We start from the raw sequence: 21609 nt of genomic DNA, 5'->3' as shown, positions 1-21609 counted from the left end.
GTGATGCTGTGGACCGGAGATATGGGACAAGAATACTAAACAGCTGAGGAGGAGAGAGGCTGTGGAATACAGGAGGATAGAATACAATACAATAGAATACAATAGAATACAATAGAATACAATCCCATCAGAGTTTCTTCTGTGGTGCGCATTTTAAAGTCATGTGATTATTATGAGACAAATGTGTGAGGAAGAATCGCTTGTACAATAATAGCTTCCAGTGTCTCACATAATAATACAACTATAACAGTCTGGTCTCAATTGTCTGAATGAAATAGTTGTGCTTTTGTGTTTAATGATGAAAAGGTTGCACCAGCCAGGCATTATTAAATATGCAAACTGTGTCCATACATTATATAGATTGCATCATTTCTTTAATTATTATGAATGGTAAGCGAATAAAAGCCCCAGAAGGGCGGGGGGTGGAGCCTGCTCGCATGTGGGGGAGGAAGTGGACTGTTGATTGGACAATGTTGGCAGACTCTACTCATCATGGCTCTCGCGGATTGGCTGTTTGATCAGGTGGGAGGATCTCGCCGCGTCATAAAACAGGGGTGCCTTTTACGCACGGAGCCTTGCTGTGCCGAATAGTTGTAGAGGAGAGAGAACCACAGTCCACACAGAGGCATGTGATGCAGTCTGTTGTGGTTTATGCTCCGTCTTCAGCCCCCTACCTATAGCCAGTTTAACTATTAAAGGTCGTATTATTCATTGAGGAATAATACCAATACGCAGATTACGCACGGAAACCGTCCATCAGAAACGTCTGACGACGAGTTTGTTTTTGGATTACAGAAAGAGGGATATTATCGTTGCAGGATACACGCGCCTCTTGATATTCGTTTTGTCCTCTCTATAATAATAATAATAACCCCAAGTCCTTGGTTGTCTTCTTGGCGAATGGACCACCGTCCGTCACACAACAAGTAGCTTCATCCAAAGGTCTCCGGTTTGCGGGTCGCCGGTCCCCATGATGTTGCGCCTCTCCATCACCTCCACCACCGGCAGCCGGTTTGAGCTGCGCGTCCCTCCGGGAGAGACCGTGGACGGGCTGAGGAGATGCCTCTCCCAGAGACTCAGAGTGCCGAGAGACAGAATCGTCCTCCTCCACAAGGAGAGGTGAGTTCACTTGCCAGTTGCCACCAATGACTTGATGACTTGAGTGTATAGCGATGTGTGCCAATTTTGCATCGTAAAGATTTTGTGTTTAGTTTTGCCTTACTAATAGTAATCATAACAAGTTAAAAATGTATATTATTCCCACGTGCATGAACAACAGTATGACGCCTGGCCGATGCCTGGATGTATCTCTGTGTGTCTCCATAAATGTCATGTATGTTGTGTATGTGATAAATGTCATTATGAATTGAAAACGGGGGACCCTGATGTAAACAAGACGAAAGTCTTTCTCTGGTCTGCATCCCCTTAACAATTGTGTTGAGCTGTACTGTATTGTACCCATTCTGCAATCTGTTAATAAAGTTTTCATTCATTCATTCATTCATTCATTCATTCATTCATTCATTCCAATGTACAGTTTCTTCGTCAAATGTATATAATTATATATAGAGGTACTCTCTTTTTTAGACTATTTTTGTATCACAAACGGTACTGTATTTGTAAATCTGGTATGTCATAAATGTTTAGATGTAGCAGTACTGTTTTGATTGATTGAAAACTTTATTAACAGATTGCAGAATGGCTACAATACAGTACAGCTCAATACACACAATTGTTAAGGGGATGCAGACCAGAGAAAGACTTTCGTCTTGTTTACATCAGGGTCCCCCATTTTCAATTAATCAGGACATATATGACATACAGATAGACAGTACGGCTACATCTATACATTTATGACATACCAGATTTGCAAATACAGTACTGTTTGTGATACAAAAAGAGTCCAGAAAAGAGTATATACATTTGACGTAAAAACTGTACATTGGGGGAGGTTGGGTAGGTGGGGTGGGGGGGGGGGGGGAACACACTGTACAACTGTACAAGCAAAACTGTACATTGGAATATTGACAAAACCATACTTGGTCATTTACTGTACATTGGAGGGGGTTGGGTTGCAGTCTCCCGTGGGTGTTCTTTGAGAGTGGTTTTGAAAGTGAGTAGTGATTCACATTCCTTTTACAGCTTTGGGTATGGGGCGTTCCACATTGATGTGGCATAATTGCGAAACGTGTTTAGTCCCTTGTTTGAGCCGAATCTGGGTTTAACATGATTTGTGGAGCTCCCTCTGTCTATCTGTATGTCGTGTGTGTCATATATGTTATGATGAATCAAATGTATATACTCTTTTTGTATCACAAACAGTACTGTATTTGCAAATCTGGTATGTCATAAATGTATAGATGTAGCAGTACTGTCTATCTGTATGTCATGTATGTCATACATGTCCTGATGAATTGAAAATGGGGGACCCTGATGTAAACAAGACGAAAGTCTTTCTCTGGTCTGCATCCCCTTAACAATTGTGTGTATTGAGCTGTACTGTATTGTACCCGTTCTGCAATCTGTTAATAAAATATTCAATCAATCAACAGGCAGCTTAGCGCTGGAAAGCTTCAGGACCAAGGTGTAACAGACGAGAGCAAAATAACCCTGGTCCCTGCCATCGAAGCTGGTTCAGCGGTGAGTGTAAACCACCATTCATTTGACATAAAGTTAAAAAAATTAACCGCGGGAAAGAAGTGTATACGGTCTTTCCATTTGTTTTAAATTCTAATACTGATTACAGTGCAAAATGCCTCCCTCCCCTTTTTTTATTGTATAGACAATGTTATGACACATGTGTTCAAAGTTAAAACACACTGACTTGAATGCTATAATGTTTGGTTCATGTCATCTTCCACTGTGACAACCAACCTCCTCCAATGTACAGTTTCTACGCCAAATGTATATACACTCCTTTTCTGGACACTTTTGTATCACAAACAGTACTGTATTTGCAAATCTGATATGTCATAAATGTATAGATGTAGCAGTACTGTCTATCTGTATGTCATGTATGTCATATATGTTATGATGAATTGAAAATGGGGGACCCTGATGTAAACAAGACGAAAGTCTTTCTCTGGTCTGCATCCCCTTAACAATTGTATGTATTGAGCTGTACTGTACTGTACCCATTCTGCAATCTGTTAATAAACTTTTCAATCAATCAATCAAACAGACGTCCAAGACGGAGAGAAACATGATGCAAGCCCTAGAGAGTTTAACTGAAGCTCAGGTAAGAGTTTAATTAAAAGCATCCTGTTGTCACCAACTGCATAATAATAACACCACCTGGATTTAGTGAGACGGTGATGAATGAATAAGGGTTGTAATTATCAGGGTCTGTATGATATGTATGATGGCTATAATTATTTGCACATGATGAGGGTATACAGACTTCCTTCCTCTTTGTGGGGCAAACACTTTACATTTCAGTGGTTGAGGCTGTTAACACGTGTGCGTGTGTGTGTGTGTTCGTGTGTGTGTGTGGTTGCGTGCACGGTTGCGTGCACAACCCATTTTCCCAGAAATTACGACATGTTCTCACTTTGGTGCTTTTGTTATGACAACACACACACGCACACGCACACACACACACACGCACACGCACACGCACACACACACGCACAAATACAAGCATGCAACATTTAGCCTACACATGCATGCATGCGCACACACACACACTTATACACGGTTATTGTGTGATGTTCATGAGATTAGGAGTGAAATGTTTCCCATGTTTACAGGAAGAGGATCTGTTGATATATTGTATGAACAAAAACTATGAACTTACTGTCTCATAAAGAATAGTTATAGAACCCTATGTGAAGTATAATTGAAACAAATGACAAAGATCCCTATGTGCACAGATACATTCAGGAACATTACCATTAGCCCTAGAGACCGGCATGTTTAACCCTTTCACTACCACACTACAGAAGGTTTAACCTTTCACTACCACACTACAGACGGTTAACCTTTCACTACCACACTACAGAAGGTTAACCTTTCACTACCACACTACAGAAGGTTAACCTTTCACTACCACACTACAGACGGTTAACCTTTCACTACCACACTACAGACGGTTTAACCTTTCACTACCACACTACAGAAGGTTTAACCTTTCACTACCACACTACAGAGGGTTAACCTTTCACTACCACACTACAGAAGGTTAACCTTTCACTACCACACTACAGAAGGTTTAACCTTTCACTACCACACTACAGACGGTTTAACCTTTCACTACCACACTACAGAAGGTTAACCTTTCACTACCACACTACAGAAGGTTTAACCTTTCACTACCACACTACAGACGGTTTAACCTTTCACTACCACACTACAGAAGGTTAACCTTTCACTACCACACTACCAAAGGGTTAACCCTTTCACTACCACACTACAGAAGGTTTAACCTTTCACTACCACACTACAGACGGTTTAACCTTTCACTACCACACTACAGAAGGTTTAACCTTTCACTACCACACTACAGACGGTCAGGGGTGTAAAGTACTTGAGTAATTGTACTTCGTTACAATACTTAAGTACTGTTTTGGGGGATTTGTACTTTACTCGAGTATTATTAGGTTTGTATACTTTGTACTTTTACTCCATTACATTTCAGAGAAAAAAAACATACTATTTACTCCTTACATTTAAAATGCAGACCTACAAAGTACAAAGTACAAATCTTGCACGTCCAACCATTTTAATGAGTATTTTTTAATTGTTTATCTGGTCAAACTAACGTTATAAATCCTGCGACCGCAGGTAACCAGCTAATCAAATCCCCATCAATGGAAAATGAACCCGCCCATACCCATGCTGATTGGTCCTTGTGCAAGACTAGAAAGCGGGGATCTTTGATTAAACACCTGCTATCAGAAGAATAGAGTCAGTGACAAGACATCTTGGATGGGGATGTGGTGGGGATTGATGTGTGGGGTGAGGTGTTTGGAAAACTGACTGTTAAATTCCTCAGTCTAAAGAGATGACCTTGCCCCTGGCAAGCCTTTTAGTGATCCATTGTTAAAGCGCCTCCGAGTGAATCTTTTCCAGTAATGAAGAACACTCTTATCTCAGTTTTTGGATGAATCCCACTCATGAGAAACAACTAATATGTGATTCTTCTTGCAGGGAGTGCAGAAATATCTGCACTCCTATCACAGATAGCTGATAAATGACATTATTAAATTAAATGTCCTCTGTTCTTTCATTTCAGCATTGTCTATCGCAACTCTTCAACTAACTCACCTGGTGCAATGTATAGTTAAAATGAAAACTTGGCCGATGATGGAATCCTTTAAAAAAAATATATATATTTTTTTTACTTTTTAGTACTTAAGTACATTTAAAAGTAGGACTTTTTTACTTTTACTCAAGTGTGTTTTTAGCCAGATACTCTGACTTTTACTTGAGTCAGATTTTGAGACAGTACCCATACTTTCACTTAAGTATAATTTCTGGGTACTTTTTACACCCCTGCAGACGGTTAACCTTTCACTACCACACTACAGAAGGTTTAACCTTTCACTACCACACTACAGAAGGTTTAACCTTTCACTACCACACTACAGAAGGTTTAACCTTTCACTACCACACTACAGACGGTTAACCTTTCACTACCACACTACAGAAGGTTAACCTTTCACGACCACACTACAGACGGTTAACCTTTCAATACCACACTACAGACGGTTAACCTTTCACGACCACACTACAGACGGTTAACCGTCTGTAGTGTGGTAGTGAAAGGGTTAACCCTTTGACGTGTGGCAGTGAAAGGGTTAACCTTCTGTATTGTCTCAGTGAGAGGGTTAACCTTCTGTATTGTGTCTCAGTGAAAGGGTTAACCTTCTGTATTGTCTCAGTGAAAGGGTTAACCCTCTGTAATGTCTCAGTGAAAGGGTTAACCCTTTGGTAGTGTGGTTGTGAAAGGGTTAACCCTTTGATGTGTGGCAGTGAAAGGGTTAAACTTCTGTATTGGCTCAGTGAAAGGGTTAACCCTCTGTATTGTCTCAGTGAAAGGGTTAACCTTCTGTATTGTCTCAGTAAAAGGGTTAACCCTTTGGTAGTGTGGTAGTGAAAGGGTTAACCCTTTGGTAGTGTGGTAGTGAAAGGGTTAACCCTTTGGTAGTGTGGTAGTGAAAAGGTTAACCCTTTGGTAGTGTGGTATTGAAAGGGTTAACCATTTGGTAGTGTGGTAGTGAAAGGGTTAACCATTTGGTAGTGTGGTAGTGAAAGGGTTAATGCCACTCCAGAGGAGGCTGTGTTTGGTGAGTAAGCTGCAGTCGGAGAAATTGAGAATGAGGCTCAGTTTTTGTTTTACCGTCTTGTCTACGAGGATCTAAGCCAGGGAAGTACTTTTTTAGTCAAATCTCCTCCATTTATATAGATTTTCTCGGAACGGGATGGATATTAAACCTTGAGTTGTGCTTCAGGAAGGGAACTTTTTTTGGTAGTTGATTGTATTTGCCAAGCTTGGGAGAGAGAAGGCATGAATACTTTGTTTAATACCAAGCTGTAATCTGTATGTAATTAAATGATAATGATAATGGAACACTGAAACAGTATTTTTGGTGTCTTATAGAACCACGAGTGTTGGGCACTTCCGTGCATGACACAGACATAAAATAATCAAATATATCTTGTGAAAGCTCACAAGAGCTGTTAGGACTGTCTGACTCTTAATAATAAACACTGCACGGACCCCCCCCCATGCTGCTATGACACTTGAACTTCCCCCAAGGGGATTAATAAATGAACACTTGGCTTGACAAACACAAGTGTCAAATTCCCCTCGGGATAATAAAAGTATTTCTATTCAATGACCAATGCATCCACACTTCCAGCAGATGGCGGCAGAGTGCTGTGTGAACGTATCTTCATAAAGCTACGAGGCGTTTGTTTAGTCTCTCTCTCTCTCTCTCCGCGTCCTGCTGCAGGTCAGTGACTTCCTGTCTGGACGAGCACCTTTGACCCTTGCCCTGGGAATCGGTGCTCATATGATGTACGTGCAGCTCCAGCTGGCCGCCCAGAACGTAGTGGTGGGAGACGAGCAGCAGCAGCAGCAGCCTCAGAAGCACCCAAGAACCTGGAGCAGAACCGGGTCCATTAACACCTCCCAGCCTGGTCCTGGTCCTGCTGCCCCGACCGGGTCCATTAACACCTCCCAGCCTGGTCCTGCCCTGCCCCGACCCACCCCCACCTCTGCCCCTGCCTCGCCCCCCTGCCAAACGTTGCCTTCGACCCCCGACCCTCTGCCCCCGACCCAACTTGGCTCCCAAGGCCTCAGAACTGTGTCTCCCTCAACAGCCCAGTCCTCCAACAGGATCCCTGTGATCTGCCATCACCACGGTTCTCCTCCTCCTCCTCCTCCTCCTCCCACCTCCAGCCACACGTCGGATCCGGTTCTTCCAGCCCTCCTGTCCACGCTCACCGGCTGTCCCCACCTTCCCAGTTCCTCTCCACCGCTCCCCCCCGTCGCTCCTCTCTGCTCCCCTCGTCCCGCCTCCGCCTCCTCCTCCTCCTCTGGACCCCGGAGCCCCGCCATGGCCTCCACCGTCCCAGAGGTTAGTCTCACACACACACACACACACACAGGCCCGGACTGGCCATTGGGAGCACCGGGAGTTTTCCCGGTGGCCTGGCCTGCACAGATAAAAAAAAAATAATTATATAAAAAAATAAAAATAAAAATAAAAAAAATTATTATTATTATTTTTTTATTTTTTTTTGCCAGGCGATTGTTTCTAGTTGTGGCGGCGGCGCGGCGCGATAGTTAGATAACCTAGATGGGTGGGGAACAACCAGGATTTCACTGTCTGCCACAGAGTTGGAGAACTATCTGACTCTCTCTCTCACGGGCCGGCGGATCACACACACACAATGGAGCCGTGCTGCCGCATGTGATTGGTGGAGGCAGGACCAGGCGATACAACTGATTGACAGCGGAGGCGGCGAATGGAATGGCAGACGGCACTCAGATGCAGAATAACAGCCAGGCAATGAGCCAGGTAGTGAGGGACTCGGGAGAGATACAGTAGAGCGAAAGTCAATTAACGTTGATGTCAAGATGGACAGTGGAAGAAAGAGAAAGGGTGGAGGAGAGAGGGATAAAACAAAGAAAAAGAAAGGCCCTTACAGGAGAGAGTGGTTAACTGTATTATAATAGTAAATAGAAAAATATGTTGTGCTCTTGCTTTTTTCTTTTTGAAGGTGGAGAGAGTAGCATTGCTAGTGCCACAACAGTTTTATTTGAGGTCCATAACAGTACATTGTACTAAGCAATTGTTGGCTCATTAGTTTGTGATTCACATGCACTAAAATTCACCAGAATGCAGGAAATTAAGTCTTTGTAACAAAACATTTCCTGGTGGGGGACCCCCAGACCCCCCGCTTAAAAAGTGGCCTGACTGGGGCTATATTTCGCGCTATATCTCCCGGTATGAATTATTTCCCCAGTCCGGCCCTGCACACACACACACACACCCTACTTGTCATCATAGGGCGGTGTATAGTCTGACGTCACTTTGGACCGCCCGCGAGGTCCACCCTGTAATGGAAATGTTATCTAGTCTGACTACAGCAGACACTATACTACTATAGGCTACACTTCTGACTGTCTCTTTAACGACGAGTCAAGGTTAGGACTGGAGCATTTGGCCTCTGGTGTGAAAGACATAACAATAACACCGCCTAGCCAAGGCTTGTTGTTTATTCATTTCTCCCCTTTGGGCAGATTTTGTTTACCGTTTCTGTCATATCTGGATGTCTAATGTACGTCATTGCAATTATGTATTTACTCTGTGTGTCTGACCAGACCTCTTGGTCACTTTCTGGTCAGACGCTGTTTCTCTCTGTAAACGGATCTCTGTGGAAGCACAGATATTAAACTATGTTCTATGTTTTTATAAACAACTGACTATCTAATTTCTACAGTTCACTGTCGATGGCTCATTTGAGATATTCCACAATAACCCGTATAGGGATTTATCATTTGGGGAAATGGATTATCGGCTATTGTAACAATTCTGCCTCATGAACATTGGCAAGCTTTCCATTTTTGCACAAAATGTGTTCCCTTCTATCACTAACATTATTGTTTAAGCATTTTTGGTTGAAATAAAATGTGTCAATTTCTTTTATGATTAATTATGTTGAGCTATAGATTGTGGATGAATACGCACAGAAAGGTACACCATGTAAATTTTTTAAACGAGACGATTTAGAAATGGGCAATGGGGGAAATGCGTTGCAATTTTGCGTGGTGGACCGGCCAGAAACGGCAATGACGTAACCACTACACCTCCCTATAGACCAGGAAGTAACCACTACACCTCCCTATAGACCAGGAAGTAACCACTACACCTCCCTATAGACCAGGAAGTAACCTCCCTATAGTCCAGGAAGTAACCACTACACCTCCCTATAGTCCACGTAAATTACTATGTTGTGAAACACATCACGAGTCACAAGCCGATTCAAGTTCAAACTCGCATTTCCTCACACCTCCTCCTTTTAGGGCTAATCAAGCTGATCTCAAACGTGATCTGAGGAGATTACAGTGTTTTTCCCACAGGTCGAGAATCAAGTTTCAAGTTTCTTTATTAGTTGTCATAACAAAAATACAGAATACTTTTTTATGAAATGCTTTTTCCTGTTTTGCTCTTGAGAGTGTGCTAGATAAAATAGATAAGTATAAAATAGATAAGTATAGGGGGCCCGAGTGGCGAAACCACGTAATGCGCTGCGTCGCAAAACACGGCCATCCCGGGTTCGACTCCCGGACCCGACGACCTTTGAACCGAATGTCCTCCCCCGTCTACCTCCCATTCTTCCTCTCTCTCTCTCTCTCTCTCTACCGGACTGCCCGGTAGTAAAAACCAATACAAATCTACCAAAAACATAATAATAAAAAAATATATAGATAAGTATAAAATAGAATAGAGAATGTGGTGGGTGGTGGTGGTGGTGTGTGGCAGCGCCAGGGATGTCAGTCACAATATAGGAGACTTTGATGGTACGACTATTGTGTGAGGAAAGAGAGATTGCTCTCCAGCTCAATCAGTTCAGCTCCGCTCTGAGCTGCTCCAGGGTCAGTTTAACTGTTTTAACTCAGAGGACTGCTCCGCTCTGAGCTGCTCCAGGGTCAGTTTAACTGTTTTAACTCAGAGGACTGCTCCGCTGTGAGCTGCTCCAGGGTCAGTTTAACTGTTTTAACTCAGAGGACTGCTCCACTGTGAGCTGCTCCAGGGTCAGTTTAACTGTTTTAACTCAGAGGACTGCTCCGCTGTGAGCTGCTCCAGGGTCAGTTTAACTGTTTTAACTCAGAGGACTGCTCCGCTGTGAGCTGCTCCAGGGTCAGTTTTAACTGTTTTAACTCAGAGGACTGCTCCACTGTGAGCTGCTCCAGGGTCAGTTTTAACTGTTCTGGGACCAGCTTAGTTAACGTTAGCAGCAGCAAACTTTAGTTTAAAAACGTTTAAGGTTTTTAGCGTGACTTGAGCAACGGGGGATGGCGAGGATGCAAAGCACGTTGGACACATTGGACGTGTTGGCGTTGGATATCCGTCTTTCTTCAACAACCTTCTGGTCATATTCAAAATGCTCCCACACTACTGATTTTTATGTTTTATTTTTCTGTGGATAGAAAGGCCAGTTATTAGTTCCTTTCGTCGTTTTTCATCACAGCACGAGGATCCCAGATTACATGTAAACGAATGCTTGTGTGGCTGTTGGTGGTAGTGGTGCTGGGTTTTCACTATAGGGGTGGGAATTAGGGCCGGGGCGATTAATCAGAAAAAAATCGCGATCTCGATTCATAGACCTATGCAATCTCATATCTAAATTATGATGATTTTTTTTTTATTGTTTTGAAAACTCCAACATTTTGGGAAATTAGCTTATTTGCCATCTACCCTGGAGTTAGACAAGAAGATACATACCTTTTTTCTTCTCTGTGCGTGCAGTAGGAGTAGGAAGACACGCACCGTTAGCCTAGCTTAGCGTCAGTCACTGGAAGTAGGTTCCTCCATTAGCCTAGTTACCAACGTCTTCCTACTCCTACTGCATGCACAGAGAAGAAAAAAGGTGTGTATCTTATTGTCTAACTCCAGGGTACATGGCAAATAAGCTAATTTCCCAAAATGTTGGAGTTTTCCTTTAACTTTTTTAAATGATGACGATTCTGACTTGAGTTATTTTGTATGTAACAAGACACTTTTAAGTTTAAGTCAAGCACTTTGATATATGTTATGTTGTCTGTTAAGAAAGAGTGCAATAAATGAGTTTACATGAAAAAATAAGAATCGTGTGAGAGAATCGTGATCTCAATTCTTAGAGAGAAAAATCGTGATTCACATTTTAGCAAGAATCGCCCAGCCCTATAGTTGGGAATCACCAGAGGCCTCACGATACATTTACATTTACATTTAGTCATTTAGCTGACACTTTTATCCAAAGCGACTTACAAGTTCTGTACGACAAGTCATCAGGAAGGGCACAACTCTATCAGCTGAGTAACAATGTTCATCAAAGTGTTGCGTGCTACAGTGTAGGTTAGTTTATTAGGACAAGTGCATGACAGTAAGGTTGGTTAGGGTTAGATAAAAAATATATAATGTATTTCAGATAATGGTTGAAGAAGTTTTAATTTGGAGTTATGCATTTGCATTTGAGCACTGGCAGCACAAGAGGCAGTAGGGACGCATATGAAACCATCCTCCCATGATGCCTTATCAAAGAGCATACAGGAATTTAATTAAAACTAAGACCTTGAACGTGCAATACTCCTCTGGTTAGGAGTGAGACACCGGCAGATCCTACACTTCCTTTCACACACCCACACAAACATGTGCACAAACACACAGGTACTGATACACAGTCGTTCGTTTAACCGCATCTGATCGTTAAACTGACATGACCGTCATGTCCAATGTAAATAAATCATATTCCTGGAATTGGCGTCAATGAAGGCTACTCTTAGTGCAGTCAATGGAGCTCAAACCTGAATAATAATATTAATATCTGTAATATTATATCATTATCCGTGCTTTCACAAATTCATATTCGGATGCAGGCTCATTCCCTAGTACACACACACATACACACGATACGGTATTATCATGATAGTATTGCGATTCAAAATATATCGCGATATGCTGAGTATTGCGATATTAATATTGCGATTTATTACCTTTTTTTCAACTGCAAAGTAAAACTTTGTCAATGTGTTTTTATCTAATAAAATAAAGTTTTCAGTCTGTTCATCTCACTTCAATCATTTTGATTGCAGAACATGGGATTTTCTCAAGCAGACAGATGTCAACCCTGTAATCTGTGTTGCATGTACCTGACAAACTGAACTGTTTGTATTACAGTCATATTCCAACTTAACTGAATTCACACGTGTGCATGTGTGTGGACTACTGTACTATTACAGGTATTGAAATGAACAATGCAACTTCCTTATACAAAAATTATAATAATAATAAAATATCGATACTTGGCGTCCTTGTATCGATACAGTATCGCCCACGCAAAGTATCGCGATACTATACTGTATCGATATTTCCCCCCACCACTAGTTTTCACTGCACACACAAACAGTTTAACTGGCGAGAGGAGTTGTCACAGAGCAATCTAAGCTATAGTCTGTGTGCATTTTGAAGTGACACTCCAAAAGAAAACCCTAAAAAATGGAAATTGGGCAGGTCTTAATCTACCTTGTGTTTTATTCCACAGGACAACAGTCATCCTTCATCCCCTGGCAAAGATCCAGGAGGAGCCGTCATAGAGAGTTTGGTGAACCACTCTCCAGGGGTGTTCTCGGGAACCTTCTCAGGTAATGATCTCCAGGGCCCTCATACGCACAGATATGTGCGTAAGCCGTGCGTACGATCATTTCTAAGCAAAGTGTGGGATTTATCAACATGTGCTTGAGATTGTGCGTATATATCTACGCACAGCTCAGACCGTGCGTACCTGGCGCCCCCCAGTGGTAGAATAGGAAGACTGCAGACGGACGGAATAAGCTTGCATGCATTCATTTCAACACCGACGTCTTCGGTATGACCCGTAATTAATTATAGATAATTGTAAAATAGCGACGGTAGTGTACTTATTGTCAAACCCTATAAATAGCTTTGGAATAGGTGTTTCCGAATGAATGCAGCATGGTGTACGCTCTGATGGGAGCTGTTTTCAGGGCAGTTTATTTGCCGGGGGAGAACATAATATTAATAGAGTCCGCTACCCGGGCGGTTAGGTGGCCGAGCGGAGATTGCGTTCGTCACCAGCCCCCACCAGCTCCGGGGTTGTCACCAGCTTGGCTGGCCGTCTGCACTAATACAATTGGCTGTATTAGAGGGTGGGAGAAGCTGGCGGGGTGGGTCCGGGTCGTTGTAAACAGCGACTCCTACAGTTCGGTCGGGGCGCCTGCTAAGCGCGGATAGGACTCGAGGGGGATAGTGTGGTCCTCCCACACGCTACGCCCTCTCGATGAGAATCCGCGCTGCCAGGTGAAAAGAAGCGGTGATTGGCTGGACGTGTGTCGGAGGAAGCACGTGGTAGCCTCCACTCTCCCTGATGATCTGACTGTGGGGGGTAAGTGCGCAGCGACCAGGAAGGGACTGGGAATTGGCATACGACTAACATTGGGATGGGAGAAAATCGGAGGAAAATGGAGGGGGAAAAAGACCAATAAAAAAAAAAGAAAATAGAGTCCGCTACCCGAGACGCATTCTCCTTGATTTGTACCTTAATTTGGGACCCAAATTGGAGCGTGGAACAAAACGCACAAATTCCATCCCGTGCACATTCAAGTCCTCTCCTGTACCACCCATGTAGTTGTCAAAGCTCCATCACAAATTCAGTCATGTGAATAGAAAGGGATTCCACGCAGAACACCCACCTCCAAACACGATTAAATATTGTTTAAAATAAAACGCTAAATACTATTATTCTGTGTGTCATGTTTCCAAATAAAATTGTTCACAAACGGAAAATGCTGTGTATACGTTCAATTTGTCGGTTAGACCTCCGCGATCAATCTCGCTCTCGGTGAAGTTTCTCATAGTTCACCTATAGTCCATTATTTCACATTCCATGGGGGTGTTTCATTACTATACGGTTAATTAGGGGGCGGTTCTGTATGCAAATGCTTACAATCGTGCACGAACAAAGACGGTAAGAACAATTGGTATTTATAAACACGGAGTGTTCGTACGACCTGTGCACACACGGTTGATAAATCCCGATTATTCTGTGCGTAGAGACATTCTAAATTCCGTGCGTAGGAACGAAAATAGAACACTTTCTACGCATTATTGATAAATGAGGGCCCAGGGGTGTGTTCTCAGGAACCTTCTCAGGTAATCCTCTCCAGGGGTGTTGTCAGGAACCTTCTCAGGTAATCCTCTCCAGGGGTGTGTTCTCAGGAACCTTCTCAGGTAATCCTCTCCAGGGGTGTTCTCAGGAACCTTCTCAGGTAATCCTCTCCAGGGGTGTTCTCAGGGACCTTCTCAGGTAATCCTCTCCAGGGGTGTTCTCAGGGACCTTCTCAGGTAATCCTCTCCAGGGGTGTTCTCAGGGACCTTCTCAGGTAATTGTCTTCAGGACTGGGAACAAGGACTATCGAGGATAAAAAAAAAAAACATGAAAGGGAGGAAGACATGAATGTGATCAACCCAACAAACCATTATTTGCTTTTCCATCCCTCTCATTTTCACGTCCCTCTTTTTCAAATTGACCTTACCCCCATTGGAATTGGAAGACGCCTGTGGAACCAGCTGCCGGGGACCATCAAGGCCTCAGTCTCCATTGCTGCCTATAAAGCCCATTTGTTTTGCTCTGCCTTCCAATAGGGCGTGGTTTTTAATCTGCTCCTATGTTTTGTTTATTTAATTTGATTCATTTTAAATGTTTTTATGTTTTAAACCTTTTTATTCTTATCGTTTGATTTTTATTCATTTTAATGTTTTCTTGTTTTAAACCTTTTTATTCGATTTTAAATTTGGTTTTCCTTTCTGCTGTGAAGCACCTTGAGAGAGCTCACAGAGTTTAAAGTGTGCTATATAAATGAAATCTATTATTATTATTATTATTGCTCACTCTCTCTCTCTTTCTGCCCCCCCCCCCCCCCCCCTCTCCCCAGGCACTCTGCCCCCTGTCAGTCAAAACGTCATCAATCACCCACGGCGTGGTATCGCCATCATCCTCCAGATCCTCAACGACCTCCTCAGTGCCACACGTCACCACCAGGGGGCTCCAAACACCTTGTCCCAGCTTCCCTGCCCTGCTGCTTCCAACCTCCCGACCAGCCTACCTCTCACCCCGGGTGACCCCAGCAGCGGGGCCGGCAGGGTGGCGCTTACGGCCGAAGCGACGGACCACCTGCACTTAAGTAAAGCTACGGGTGAGTTGGAGCTTTTAGACTGTCGAGAGAACGTATAAAGAGTAACATTTCCAGAGAGATTTAGGTCTTGTGATTTATTGATTGATTGATTGAACACTTTATTAACAGATTGCAGAATGGGTACAAATTGTACAATACAGTACGGCTCAATACACACAATTGTTAAGGGGATGCAGACCAGAGAAAGACTTTCATCTTGTTTACATCAGGGTCCCCCATTTTCAATTCATAGTGACATTAATGACATACGCAGCAACATACAGATATATATCTTGTATACATAGCTGACAAATTCAACACTACACTCAAGTTTCTCTCGGCTCCTCGCGTGGGACGATGAGGGGGGGGGACGAGGAGGGGGGCGAGTGTCCATCCTAAAAAGCTTGTCTGACCGCACGTGTCATTTTGTACCACACTCAGCCCAATGAATGAATGTCGAGCTTTAATTTTCACGAGCGTTGGGACTGGGAGTAATGTGATTTCATGATGGGAGTGTTTACCGGTCAGTGGTTTGTGATTACAGTTCTTCCAGTGGGCTCCAGAGCTCTCTAGTCAAGAATCAAAGAATCAAGAGGTTTATTTGTCACCTACATACTAGTGCATACAGTGAAATGCGGATGGTCATGCCCGCATCGATTGTGCAATAATACAATGATAAAATAATAAAAATAGACATGCTAAGGTAAGACACAAGATGTGCATGATAAAAAATAGACATGCTAAGTTCCTGAGAAACTGCTTCCTATGTGTAGGCCTACACTACTATACAATATACATTTTTAACTCCGTAATTTTTATACTTAATGTATCTAAACTATTACTATACAATACCTCATTCCTTTAAAGTGACTTTTCCATTAAGCATCATTCCAAAGTCAGCCCGGTTTTCTAAGGCCACATCCTAAACGACGTGTGGGTTGTTCTAATAATAATAATAATAATAATAATAATAATAATTCATTTTATTTCTATAGCGCTTCTCAAGAACCCGAAGTCGCTGACGGTAGGCAGAGAAACAAAGAAAAACAAAAGGAACATAAGACCACAGGGGGGAAACAGGAAAAACAGCATGAGATGCACAGAAACGTAAAATCCACAGTAACAAACGTCAAAACAGGTTGGAGGGGGGGGGGGGGGGTTATGGGTGGGGGGGAAGGTTGAAGGCTATAGGGAGAACAGGTGGGTTTTGAGGCGGGATTTGAAGGTGGAGAGAGTGTGGAGGGAGAGTCTCTGATGGTCTGAGGGAGGGAGGGAGGGAGTTCCAGAGTCGGGGGGGGGGGGGTGCAGTGCGTGAGAAGGCCCGATCACCAACGTTTTTATGACGGGACAGCGAAGGGGAAGCAGTGGAGGAGGACCGGAGCCGGAGGGAACGGGTGGGTGGGAGGGGGGGGGGGGGGGGGGGGGGGGGGGTAAGGAAGAAGGAGGTCAGTCAGGTAGCAACATGTTCTTGCTCAACATACTAGAACACACCATAGCCAGAGTGTTTTGACGCCGGCCTCCCCTGACTTGAACCACAATGACGGGGCTATGTTTAGCTGTGTAGTGCAAATGGACTTTCAGTCCACATTTAGCCACACGGAAAGGGCAGAAGTTGAGGGTATTATTAGAAACCCTGCGTCCATTCATTGACCAGGGTTGTTGTTGGTGTGAGATAGAGAGAGAGAGAGAGAGAGCACTCAAGGTTCTTGGACCAAGCATGTGTAACGGATATGCACCGCGATAGTGTGACTACGGTGCATGGAAGTAAAACTCACTCCCCAGAGGCATTCAAGCTCAGCGCTTAGAGAGGAATTCCTCTCTTTTGGCGCAGCGGTTTGTGTTGCTTCCCCCCGTGCGGACGCCCGGGGTTCGACTCCCACTCAACGAAGTTTCGTGGCAGGTACTAGGTTGTACATGTTACACATGCACACACACGCACTTTCACTGTAAAAGGACCCCCCCCCCCCCTGCCATCATCAATGGAAAAATGCTGAGGACTGGATAATTATTGACTAGATAAACTATTCTGGATCAGGGTTTTCCGTATCACTGCTGCATCCACTTATACAGATTTTTTTCCTTGCCAGTACTTTGCCTGGGTGGGATGTGAATTTGCAATAGAGTTACTGTGCCGTATTCTTACCAGATTATTCTCACTATATTATTATTATTAGATTATTCTCACTAGATTACTAGATTATTCTCACTCGATTATTGTTCATTTTCACTCTAATCCTTCACCCCTCCACTTTTCCCCCCCCTTCACTATTCTCTTATTTGACCGCATCTCTTATTGAAATCTTTGTTGTTGTTTTTTATGACTTCAATTGAGGATTCTTACGGCCCGTGAATTTGAAATGTTTGATTGCTATTGTTTTATTGCGCTTGTATTTTTAATTTTTTTTAATTTCCCCCCCCTCCTTTTTCCGTTTTTCTCCCATCCCAATGTTAGTCGTTATGCCAATTCCCAATCCCCTACCTGCTCGCTGCGCACTCTACCCCCTACCGTCGGTCTGGGAGAGCGGAGACTATATCACATGCTTCCTCCGACACATGTGTAGCCAGCCCACCGCTTCTTTTCACCTGGCAGCGCGGACTCTCACTGGGAGAGTGTAACGTGTGGAAGGATCACACTACCTCTCCCAGATCCTTCCCTCGCTGAGCAGGCGCCCCGACCGAACTGTAGGAGTCACTGTTTACAACGACCAGGACCCACCCTCGCCGGGTTTCCCCACCCTCTAACACTGCCAATTGTGTCAGTATGGACGGCCGACCAAGCCGGAGGCACCGCAGCTGGATTTGATCCCACTGTCTCTGCGGTGGTAGACAGACGCATAGTCCGCTGCGCTACCCGGCCACCCTGTGCTTGTATTTTTTAAACTGAATTTGACTTTTCATTTAAAATATCGGTTGTATGTGTATTGTGTCTTGTTATGCATGTTTTGTCATCATCTGTGCTCGGCCTTCTTGGCCAGATCGCCCTTGAAAAAGAGACCTCAGTCTCGATGGGTTTTTATTTTCTGGTTAAATAAAGGTTTGATGATGTCACATGTTATTTATATAAAAATCAATCAATCTCATCTCATCTCCTCGTCTTCCCCCAGGCGAGGAGGAAGGTGGCGCCCGTCGTCGGTCGTCCGCGGAGGAGAACCGGGCTCTGCGCGGCAAGCTGGAGCGGCTCCACCTCCTGATGCAACAGAGGCGGCTGCGCCGGCGGACACGCAGGGCCCCCCCCCCGCACCCCCACCACCCCCACTCCTCCAAGACGTCACACCCGGCGTACCACCACCAGCAGCAGCAGCCACGTCACCACCACCACCACCACCACCTCTACGCCCACTCCTCCTGGTCACCCAGGCGACAACAACAACAACAGAGGGTCACCCGTTGTTGCCAAGGCGATGGCGGCAGCTTGCCCACCGGCGGCGAGAGGACGACCTCTCCTCCTCCTCCTCCTCCAGATGGAGGTGGAGATGGAGATGGAGATGGAGATCTCCAGGTGGAGATGATGGAGGTCGCGGTGGAGGAGTCGCCATGGAAACCAGAGCTGACCTCTGACCTCGTTGTGGTGTAGACAAGGGGGGGGGGGGAAGTAAGACTCGTGGGGGAAAAGAGCCTAGTGGGAAAACAGCGGTTTGTGTCGGTTCACCTCCTCGAGTTTTTTTTGGAACCAGACTCTAATGAACTGGAGAAAAAAGTCTGAGTCTGGATCCTCTGGGAGTCCCTGACTACACTACGACCGTTTACCATCTCATCAGACTCTTTTAATATAAATGTTACTTGTCCTTTTGGACAAGTTAGGTTTTTATTGATTTTTGCTACCGGGCAGTCCGGTAGAGCGAGAGAGAGAGAGAGAGAGAGAGAGGAGGAATGGCAGATAGACCGGGGAAGACACCGGGTCCGGGAGTCGAACCCGGGTCGGCCGCGTTGCACCGTAGTGCTGTATGCGGTGCGCCACTCGGGCTACCCCAGACTCCATTCTTTAATGACTTTGGCTATCACTGGTCAGAATGATGTACTGTAGCACTGTGTCTCAAATGTGAGGTTAAATAGATTGTACATTTGTATTGTATTGTACATTTGTCAACGTTGTTTGTTCTCTCCACCAGGCGTTTGGTCATGCGCACGCCCGCGCGCGTGTGTGTGTGTCTGTCTGTCTGTCTGTGCGTGAGTCTCTCTGTCTGCAGCTAATTTAGCAAAATACAGGGCCTATTTGGATGAACCGTCGCACATAGACTTGACAGCAGGCCATCGACCCGGATTATGGAATATTTTCCTGATCGGTCGATGACGAGTATTTTATTTGAAATAATTTCCATCATTGTCCATTTGAAATACGTATATTCAGCGTGCAGTTACACCTTTTGAACGCAAGGGGGTGATACCACATTGGGTTCGCTGCTCAGAGCCTCCAATCAGCTCTCTGGCCCCTGTTTACAACATGGACAGGCCATAGTGAACCTATTGTCGTTGCTATATCTAAGCATTAAAAAAACATTTATGAATTAATTCATTTCCGTCATTGTCCATTGAAATAAGCCTTGCCCCCTTTCAAATCTCATTAACCGTTTGTCGTAGAGACTGTATGGGAGGTGTCAATAAACGTAGACTACTACTTTCATTGGTCTAGGTTAACCACGCCCTCATGTGTGTGTAAGTGTTATTCGCATTAGTATGCTAATGCTAGATGGTAATAACAATTCTGCCCATCCCTCTCTGTCCATCACTCACTTCCTGTTTATGCATTAGCATGCTAAAGCTAACAAATACACAGACTGACCTCTCTCCAATTATAGTTATAAGCATGCTAATGCTTGACAGTAAGTGATTCTGGCCATGCTTCTTAGGCCCCGTTTAGACGGAAACGCTAGCAGGTGAATCCGCAAAAATATTTTTTCGGATGTGCCTTTCGTTTATACGGAAACAGCGTTTTTACGGAGTGAAACCGCAAAAAAGTGAGACTACCTTCCAGGGTGGAATTCCTAGAAACGATAAACCTTTGCGCTCTCATCTAAACTGTCAAACCGCATAAAACGATGACGAAAGGGTTGTCATGGCTCTCGTCGCGTGTACTGCTTACATCACAGGCATGCGTCAGTAGCCTAGAAGCGTAAACAAAGCATGTCTGATTCTATCCATGGCGATCACCTGAAGGCTACATTGGCAGTACTTTTAAATACACAAGAATCTGTCCCGCGGCGTGACTGGACCCACTGTCTGTGAGTGACTCTGCTTTGGTCCAATCACATTCCCCACCCACAGTCTGCGAATCAGAGGCAGAGTAGGGCGGGTCTTCACAGCACGTCATGTGACATATGCGACAATCGTGTGACAGCGGGGCTCAGTCGTCTGGAGTCGTTACAGCCTCGTCTGCACGGAGAATTCCATCCCAAAACGATAGTCTAAACGCAAAAAATTTAAAAGTGAAACCGTAAGACGACTTTTGCTGTTTCTGTTCAGACTCTCTCCGTCTAAACGTAGCCTTAGTCTGCCACTCACTCCCTGTTTCCACATTAGCGTTAGCATGCTAACGCTAACGAACACACTGACCGGTCCTCCAGTTATAGTTATTAACATTAGCATATTAACGCTAGGCGGTAAGAACGATTCTGCCCGTGCCTCTTCGTCTGTCACTCACTACCTGTTTCCTGTTTACCCCAGCTCTGCTTTGTGCTTGGAACATGAGTGCCACCTAGTGGCTAACATTGCTGGGTCTGTGTTTTATCAAAATAAAATAATGTTTGTCACTTCCTGTTTACACCAGCCCTGCTTCACGCCAGGAGATTCTGTCTAAAAAAGAGTTCTTCTAAATGTTTGTGACTATGTTCTTAGAAATGCCTTAAGCATGCATGTCTTGATTGTCTTGATTGTAATCAAATGTGTTAAAATGTCATTTTTGTCGTTTGTAGGCAATGCTCATGGGTTTTTCTGAAGCAATACTAAAATGTGAATGGCAAAGGAAGCTGGAAAATATTTTCTAGGAATAAAACGCAACTTGCATAAAATCGTTGTCTGGCAATGAAAATATCTGTGATGTTGCCTCGATTCTTCTTTGTAGAAGTCAGTGGAAATGAGTAGAAGTCAGTGGAAATTAGTAGAAGTCAGTCAGTGGAAATTAGTAGAAGTCAGTCAGTGGAAATTAGTAGAAGTCAGTCAGTGGAAATAAAAAAGAAATACTTGCCAATGCCCCACTGTCACCTACC

General features: G+C 44.2%; 1 protein-coding gene across 1 annotated transcript; it reads left to right on the top strand.

Annotated features, from left to right (window-relative positions):
- Nucleotides 1-583: 583 nt before the first annotated feature.
- Nucleotides 584-21350, top strand: LOC311227649 (midnolin). Its single transcript, XM_084313370.1, has 7 exons — nt 584-1119; nt 2553-2640; nt 3182-3238; nt 6957-7583; nt 12757-12856; nt 15167-15427; nt 18511-21350. The coding sequence occupies exons 1-7, from the start codon at nt 971-973 to the stop codon at nt 18978-18980; spliced, it is 1752 nt and encodes a 583-aa protein (XP_084169496.1). The 5' UTR covers nt 584-970; the 3' UTR covers nt 18981-21350.
- The last annotated feature ends 259 nt before the right edge of the window (nt 21351-21609 follow it).

Source organism: Notolepis coatsorum, assembly GCF_963971535.1.
Source record: "Notolepis coatsorum genome assembly, chromosome: 4".
In the NCBI taxonomy this organism is placed as follows: Eukaryota; Metazoa; Chordata; class Actinopteri; order Aulopiformes; family Paralepididae; genus Notolepis; species Notolepis coatsorum.
The sequence above is the reverse complement of the archived record's forward strand: the minus strand, read 5'-3'. Positions and strand labels throughout refer to the sequence as shown.

What these genes read in the sequence shown, in the direction of transcription:
- LOC311227649 (XM_084313370.1), top strand. Translation starts at nt 971, where the DNA reads ATGATGTTGCGCCTCTCCATCACCTCCACCACCGGCAGCCGGTTTGAG. An exon ending in GTCCTCCTCCACAAGGAGAG is followed by an intron (nt 1,120 to 2,552) that starts GTGAGTTCACTT and finishes ATCAATCAACAG; the next exon opens with GCAGCTTAGCGCTGGAAAGC. An exon ending in CCATCGAAGCTGGTTCAGCG is followed by an intron (nt 2,641 to 3,181) that starts GTGAGTGTAAAC and finishes TCAATCAAACAG; the next exon opens with ACGTCCAAGACGGAGAGAAA.